Source organism: Saccostrea echinata, unplaced genomic scaffold (assembly GCF_033153115.1).
Source record: "Saccostrea echinata isolate AGI-Se365-2 ecotype Australia unplaced genomic scaffold, CSIRO_AGI_Sech_v1 ptg000045l, whole genome shotgun sequence".
Taxonomy (NCBI): Eukaryota; Metazoa; Mollusca; class Bivalvia; order Ostreida; family Ostreidae; genus Saccostrea; species Saccostrea echinata.
The window spans coordinates 804,048-811,797 of NW_026889794.1; the positions used below are offsets into that span (position 1 = coordinate 804,048).

The following is a 7,750-nucleotide window of genomic DNA, read 5'->3' on the forward strand; positions in this document are numbered from 1 at the left end:
ACTATCCATCTAATTATACTGATTATAATTGTTCGATATAATAAAAATCGAAAATTGCTGAAATTCGCAGTTTGAAATCGTATACTTCAATGTATGTACACAAAATACACCATGTAACCGAGCCCCTATGATTGCGATATTAACTTGCCTATCCATAGTATAATAACCTTAAAGGTAGATTAGGTAGCGATTGGATGCTCTTTTTTTAAGCGTCAAGTCTTGAAGCCTCGTGTATCCGCATCGATCTAAAAACAACTGGAATTATTCTACGTACGATTGAAAATCTTTATTGACTTCCTGTATCGAGTTCGAATTTTCTCGTGAACTACACGTGAAGTCATCAAAACTGTGAAAACACATTTCAAACATGGCATCATTACGGAAAGCAAGTAAATCAAGTGCTCGTACATACAAGGAGAGGAGTCAGGTAATAGAATTATTTTTTTACGATAATCCATTCCCTGTAATGAAAGTGATAGAACACTTTTTTTTTTGTTTTAATATTATGATGAACAGCTGATGAAGTCGCTGATATGATTGTATTGTAAAGGACTTTTGCGCTGAAGAATGGAATCAACAATCAAGGGGGGAAGGGATAATAAGATGGTTAATTTATTCAATATTACAATATAATCCTAGGGTTTTTACACAAAATTAGAAGTTGTATACTTTATTTAATATTTTTTATTTTTTACTTGTTTGAAACAATATTTTCAATGCAGCCTTCCAGCAGAGCCCATCTTGGATTTCTGGAGAAGAAGAAAGATTATAAAGAAAGAGCAGAGTAATTATTTTATCTTTATATAATTATCATTTATCAATTCATCATGTTCATGTGTAGTCACCACAATGCTGGGTTGTCAAATTTGGTTAATCAAAGGTTTTTTTATCAGCTTTTTTGAATGCTGTTTTTGCTCTTAATCATGCTTAAATTATTTATTTATTTTATTTTCAGGGACTTTCAAAGAAAACAGAATACTCTGAAAGTTCTGAAAAGAAAGGCATTAAATCGCAATCCAGATGAATTTTATTTCAACATGGTCAAAACACAAAAAGTGGTAAGTTGTGTAAGAACTAATCAAAGTCCAAGTAACATGAACCAATAGAAAAATAGATTTTTATTAAAATTTTAAAATTAGAATTTAAAATTGTGAATAAGAGGATCAATTATAGGACACAGCCGATTGCTTCTGAATATATTCATAATGGTTATATTCTTCAATCCCATGTGAGAAAACTTATAAGGGTGTCAGGTGGTTACGTTCCGATTCCGTGTTTGACCTGCATGGTTAAGACCCAAGTGGTTTCGACCTACTCTAATATATATCCCTACATGTGAATACCTGAGTACAGGGGTATACACTGTGCGGTAAACAAATGGATATTCGGTAGCTGTATATTGTAGGGCTTCAGAGATCTGCGTCAATAGGTAGTTGTCTCCGTATGTGTAGTCAACATGCAGTGAGGTTTCCTAACATTTTTTCCTACTATCACGGAGCATGGATGTTGATGAATTTGATTTAGTAATGAATTATATTTGAACAGTTTTCCATAAAAATTAATCAAATACTTCTTCAAATGTACCATGATCACATATGCACTGTCTAAACATTAATGTAGGTTTTTCTCAATTAAATTACATAACGTTACGATAATTACCACAAATATATGTGGTCAATATAAAAAAAAAAAAAGGGAGACGAAAAAATAAAATGTAAAACTGTTGAAAGTGTTAATTAATTTTGTTCCGAAGCAAAATTGCTTCGAAACGAAACCACTCAGGTCGAACATGGATTCGTGCCGAAACCACGCAGGTCGAACAAGTAATCGGAACGTAACCACCCACATTCCTTATAAGCATCCCTGAATATCTTCTAGAATTTATTTGAAGACACCAACATAATATTGTGATTGTTAAAACATTCCACTGTCACCGGTACTCCTTTTATTTATTTCTTTATATTAACATTTTCAAATGCTTTCCTTTATATAACACTATTGTAAGCAATGTGTATCTATATCCATATAAACACTGGTTCCTCACATCATAAACGTTCAACGTAATTTCTTAGTGACGTCATAAAGGGTTGATGTGCAATCAATGGATTAAACACGTGCAGTTGAGTTTGAAAAATAAAACACTTCACACGTTAAAGATTATAATCAGGCAAATATGAAATATAAATAAGTCACAAATGTAAATAGAAGTAATAAGGTATCATTTTTAAACATCTATCAGGATATAAATAGGGGTTGGTACGAAAAAGCCCTTTGGGCTTTATGGAATTTGATCTCGTGACCAACCCGTATTTATATCCCGATAGATGTTTAAAAATGATACCTTATATCTTAATTAAACAATAAGTGTGCAAAATAATCATTTCATTATATTTTTTTACAAGGATGGTATTCATCAAGAGAAAGAGGAGACAGAACCAATCCACACAGAAGCTGAACTCAAGCTTATGTTTTCACAGGACCAGAGATATGTTACCATGAAGAGAACGTCAGAACTGAATGTAAATCTGCCTTAAATTTCTACAGCTTTACATTTACAGAGATTTAAAGTGATCTATGAAAACTGGTCTTGGAGGATTGTTACAAGTGTGCAGTTTGTAACAGTAAAGTTGCATTCATCATTTTGCAGAAATATTCTTTGAACCTTTTCATATTTGCACAGTATGTTAATTATTTTAGGAAGGATGATCTTAATGAATTTAAGGTTCATTAATAATCTGTTTACTTGTGTAACATTGCTTGAACACTTATGATTTTCCACTGGAAATCTATAACTTTTAAATAACTAAAAGATAGACACAATTTCAGCATACCTGGGCAAAATTTAACAGAAATGGCCTTTTTTACTTGAAAAATATAGTCAAATATATCCTAGAGAGAGTTATCTCTCGTATCAAAGGATCAATTAACCTTAAGGTCAGATGACACGTTCCTCAATAATATATAATTTTTTCCAAGAATTTTCCATGAAGTATTGCTATTTTAACAAGTTTCCTCGCAAAAAATTAGGTACCTTACCAGGCATTTGTGCAAGATACCAGAGGATGCCACTTAGTATATGATCCTATTGGAAATCACTAGCATTGCAAATATCACAAATTTTGTTGGTGTCTTTATCTACTTAGACATTTTGAAAACAGTTTTGAAATCACAAGATAATGGTAAGTATATTTAATTTGTTGTATTTTATGAAGAGATTCAAAACTGATATTCGAGCAATGTGTCATCAGACCTTAAAAGTAGGGATGAAAATGAAGTTCTGTAGAATTTTTCAAATTTGTATTTTATAATTTCATTTTTTTGGGGGGGGGGGGGGGGTCTGTTGTTGTTGTTTTGAAGTCTTCCTGGATTTTTTTTTAAATATATGTCAGATATGATTGATTTTAAACCCAATAATTTTTTTAAAAAAGAGAGTTTTCTGTAGTAATGTGAAAATGATTTGAGAAGTTCCAAATCTGATTTTTATGTTTCAAAATGCTCAGAGAGAGGTTTGTTCTTTTTGAGGAAATTACTCTAGAGATGACATTACCATCCTAATCTTAAATTTTGCTGAGGATGTTAAACCAGTATTTGCATTTGATATAAATTGGGACCATGCAAGAAAATATAAATTTACATTTTCTATTATTTTCTGTTGCCAGAAAATTGAACGATTGCAGTCCAATCTCCATTTGATGGACAATGACACAGCACCTAAAAATAAACACACAGTTTTTGTAGATACAGACAAAGAAGGTATTATTTATGTATTTTTTAACATAACTGTTTGAATATTAATTAGGGTTACCATTCTCTGAACTTACTGTAAATAAAAAGTTGTTAATGTAAAATTGTGGGATAATAAATCAGCAAGATGCAATATCCTATATAATTACTTTAAAAACATAAATGCCCATTTAAGCTAGGACAATTTAACCATGAAAAAAAATAACAGACTATTGTACATGTACTTACAATCGAAAAGCCTTGTTCAAATGAATAAGCAATTTACAGATAAAATGATGCATATACAAATAAAAAATTTTTTTATAAATTTTTTTATTTCAAAATATGTCAGAAAAAAAATTAAGAGATGTAAAAGGACTTGGACTTTGTCACTTCTATTTCCATTTGAACAGTGAAAGAATTTGATGCAGCCAAATACTTTGGGACTCACCCTTCCCTGGTCAATAGGAGATATAACAGACCAACACTGGACAGTCTAAAGAAGATGGAGATACGGGGAAACTTAAATGAGGAGGATCTGAAGGTCAGTGATGGGGGGGGGGCTTATATTCAATCAGGCCATTAGCAATGCAGAGTCAGAGAATGTTCACAACAAAATTCTGTTACATGGTATATATTTTAACAAGTAAGAAGACTGAAAATGTGAAGGAAAATTATGAATGCAGAAAATTTAATTGGAGCTTAATTACGTTCAGGTACATCCAGATCTCTTATTTCATAAAGAAGAGAAATTTTGTACCAAAAAGTAACCACAGAGTGTAAAGATGTGAGATGTGTTAATTTATCTACAAGTATTATTTATTTACCTGTGTTGTTTATTTACATGTATTGTTTATTCATGTGTTTACATGTATTGTTGTTTTAGGCAGTATCAAAGCAAAAACAGCAGAGATATCAAGAGCTGGTCAAACGAATAGAGAGAGAAAAAGAACTCCATGTAATACAACAGAAGATGGAAATGAAGAAACATTTAATGGTGAACCTACTAAATAATTACTGTTTTAATTTCTTTTTTGCAGTTAAAAACTACATCACTTACTTCAAACATCAGTTTACCAGTATTGATAAGGAATTGTTTTCAAATCATCAATTGCAACACGAAACTATTTTTTTTTTTTGTCACCAATCCAGCCCAACTGATACATGTAGGATATAATTTCATTCAATCAACTGAAGAAAAAATATTTTTACCAATCCAAAGTTCTCTAGAAATTATGAAGCATATTTTGCGTTATTCAACGAATGTGGAGCACAGAAAAAAATGTATGTCTGGTGTCGATATATGCATCTAGCTGTCTGTCCAGTGTCCATACATCCTTCTGTTAACATTTAAAATTTTCATCTTATTCTCAAAAAAACCATTGGGCCATTCTTATTTGCCAAAGTTTGCACAAAGCATACTTGGGTTAATGAGATTCTAAATTCTTCAAATGAATGGCCAAGCCCCTCCAAGGGTGGGATAATTAAGAAAAGGCAAAAATAGGATGAGTTATTAAAAAATCTCCTTCTCAAGAACCTATGGGACAGAAAAGATAAAATTGATATGAAAGCTTCATGAAGTAGTGTAGATTCTAAATTACTCAAATCAAAGCCCCTTGGGGTAGGACAGGGCCACAATAGGGGATCAAAATTTTACATTGAAATGTATTCTCATGAACCACTGGTCCAGAAAAGATGAAACTTATTTGAAAGCTTCCTTATGTAATATATAGAATCTTTTTTTTTTTTGTTTAATCTTAGCCTCCCTGGGGTAGGGTAGGGCCACAATAGGGGATCAAGTTTTACATTGAAATAATTAAGGAAAAGTTTTTAAAATCAGAAAAGTTGAGAGCTGTCCAATAATTATATTGTTGATTCTAAATTGTTCAAATTTTGGCCCCAGGGATATGGTAGAGCCGCAACAGGGGAAGTTTTATGTTGGATTTATAAGAAATCATTCTTGAAAATTTTCTCAGCTGGATTAAATACATGTATTACATAATGCATGTATACATGAAAAGAATTTTCCTTTTTTAAAAAATCTACAAGGCAATATTTGCCATTTTAATACAGAAGAATTCCCATGGTATTGTGTTGAATGAGAGATCCCTTAGATTTAGGGTTGGACCATAATATGGGGTCATTATTTTTTATATATAAAAAAATCTCTTAAAAATTTGGTGAAGAGCAAGGCTAAAATTACTCAAGTGAGCATTGTGGCCTATTGGCCTCATTTTATTTTCTTGACCATGATTTTTATTCTCTTCTCATTCATCAGTATTTTTACTCTATATACCTTGATTAGTTGAACAATATCGTAAGACATGCGAAATCTGTACCCTTTCATCTGCTTCCCCTCACATCTGCAGGTGAGTGCAAAATGTGTGATTAAGATTAAACAAGGGAGTTTTCCAAAATGAAGTTTTCAAAAATTTACCAGTCCAGTCGGTCTGACTTGAGTAAATGTCTGTCAGTCCACAAGGATTTTATTCAGTCACAGATTGACAGGCATGTGTTAATTTCAAGCCATTGCAATCTTAGGAAAGTTTATATAATTGTAGATTTGTTTATTTCAGGATAAGAAAGAAAAGCGTACAAAATTGCAAGAGGAGACAAAAACATCAGCTCCTGTCTACAGGTGGCGCCACAAAAGAAAACGATGATTGGCTTTGGATGTATTGAGATGTTGTTGATGAATGGCTATTGCTGTAAATGTTGAACAACTGTGCCAGTAGTGTTGACAGCTCTGTGGATATTTGAGATAACTGAATTACTATAAACTAAGGAAACAACTGTTGTTAACAGCACATAGAATCAAGAATAAAAGAATCAGTTTTCTGTAACCTGTATATATCAAGCATGTGTACCAGGTTTCAGTAGCTGACATCTGTTTTAGTACCTCGTGATTTAGTGAATAAGAAATGTAACAATAAAATATTATGTACATGTATAAACCACATGTTGAAGGTTAATGTTAGAAGGTTAATGTTAGATGCACTACAATGAAAGAAAAAAATATCATAATTCTGCACGAAACACCACTACTACAATATATTCTACATGTAAAGGAAAGTTGGACACATTTTGTACAAAATTGTTTTCATCTTTGTTTGCAAATTTAAAAAAATCAATACATTTAAAATATAGAGTACCAAGTACCAGATTAAGACTATCTGCACATAACTTAATGATTGAACAGGGAAGATATTACTAACAAAATTGTAAGAACTAATAGAATATGTAATTTTTGTGAATTAGGGAACAAAGAAGATCAATTTCATTTTGTTTCAAAATGTCCACATGTAATACTTTACAATATTACATAAAAAGTTACTATTCCCAAATAACATTTGTCTTCAAATTTGTACAATTTAATACTTTGTACACAGAATGTTATAGAATTACAAAAAATATGAATCTTACAATTTCATCATTATGTGTGTGTATGGATTGTTTGTCACGATAAATACTGTATATTTTTTTCTTTTTTTTTCCAGTATGTTATTTAAATGACAACAGACAAATTATTAAAAGAATTGGGTGGTTATGGTCATTTGAAGACTATAAACCTCTTGGAGAAAGAGCTCTGTTTGTAAAAATGTAGGAAAATGCATTAAATATTATAATAGGAAAACGACTGTGTTTTTTTCTCTACTAAATAGTTTATTGCTATAAAAGTCACATTTTTAGGTGGAACTGTTTAATTTAAAATTGTTGCACATCTAGCCCTTTTTGAAAAAATACAATATACCAACAATATAATATAATATTATACAATTATGGACTCTTTCGATGGTGAATATGGTTTGTTATTCACCTGAAAAATATCAATATTGAGCGAGGCGAAGCCGAGGTCAATATTGATATTTTTCTGGTGAATAACAAACTATATTCACCACTAAAAGAGTCCATAATTGTTTTATTATATAGTCAGGATTTGAATGAATAAGACATTGAAGGCTGCATGACGACTCCATACGTAGAAAAATAAAAAAAAAATAAAAATATCCAGATAATAACTTATAAC

General features: G+C 31.2%; 1 protein-coding gene across 1 annotated transcript; it reads left to right on the forward strand.

Moving 5' to 3' along the window:
* Positions 1-345: 345 nt before the first annotated feature.
* Positions 346-6,392, forward strand: LOC133201569 (probable U3 small nucleolar RNA-associated protein 11). Its single transcript, XM_061337368.1, has 8 exons — positions 346-427; positions 723-784; positions 956-1,058; positions 2,403-2,519; positions 3,660-3,753; positions 4,137-4,267; positions 4,610-4,720; positions 6,300-6,392. Exons 1-8 carry the CDS (start codon positions 368-370, stop codon positions 6,384-6,386), a joined length of 765 nt encoding a protein of 254 aa, XP_061193352.1. The 5' UTR covers positions 346-367; the 3' UTR covers positions 6,387-6,392.
* The last annotated feature ends 1,358 nt before the right edge of the window (positions 6,393-7,750 follow it).

Bases quoted from the DNA above. Each gene is read 5' to 3' on its own strand.
- LOC133201569 (XM_061337368.1), top strand. From the start codon at position 368: ATGGCATCATTACGGAAAGCAAGTAAATCAAGTGCTCGTACATACAAG. The intron at 428-722 runs GTAATAGAATTA...TTTTCAATGCAG, and splicing joins CATACAAGGAGAGGAGTCAG to CCTTCCAGCAGAGCCCATCT. The intron at 785-955 runs GTAATTATTTTA...TTTTATTTTCAG, and splicing joins GATTATAAAGAAAGAGCAGA to GGACTTTCAAAGAAAACAGA.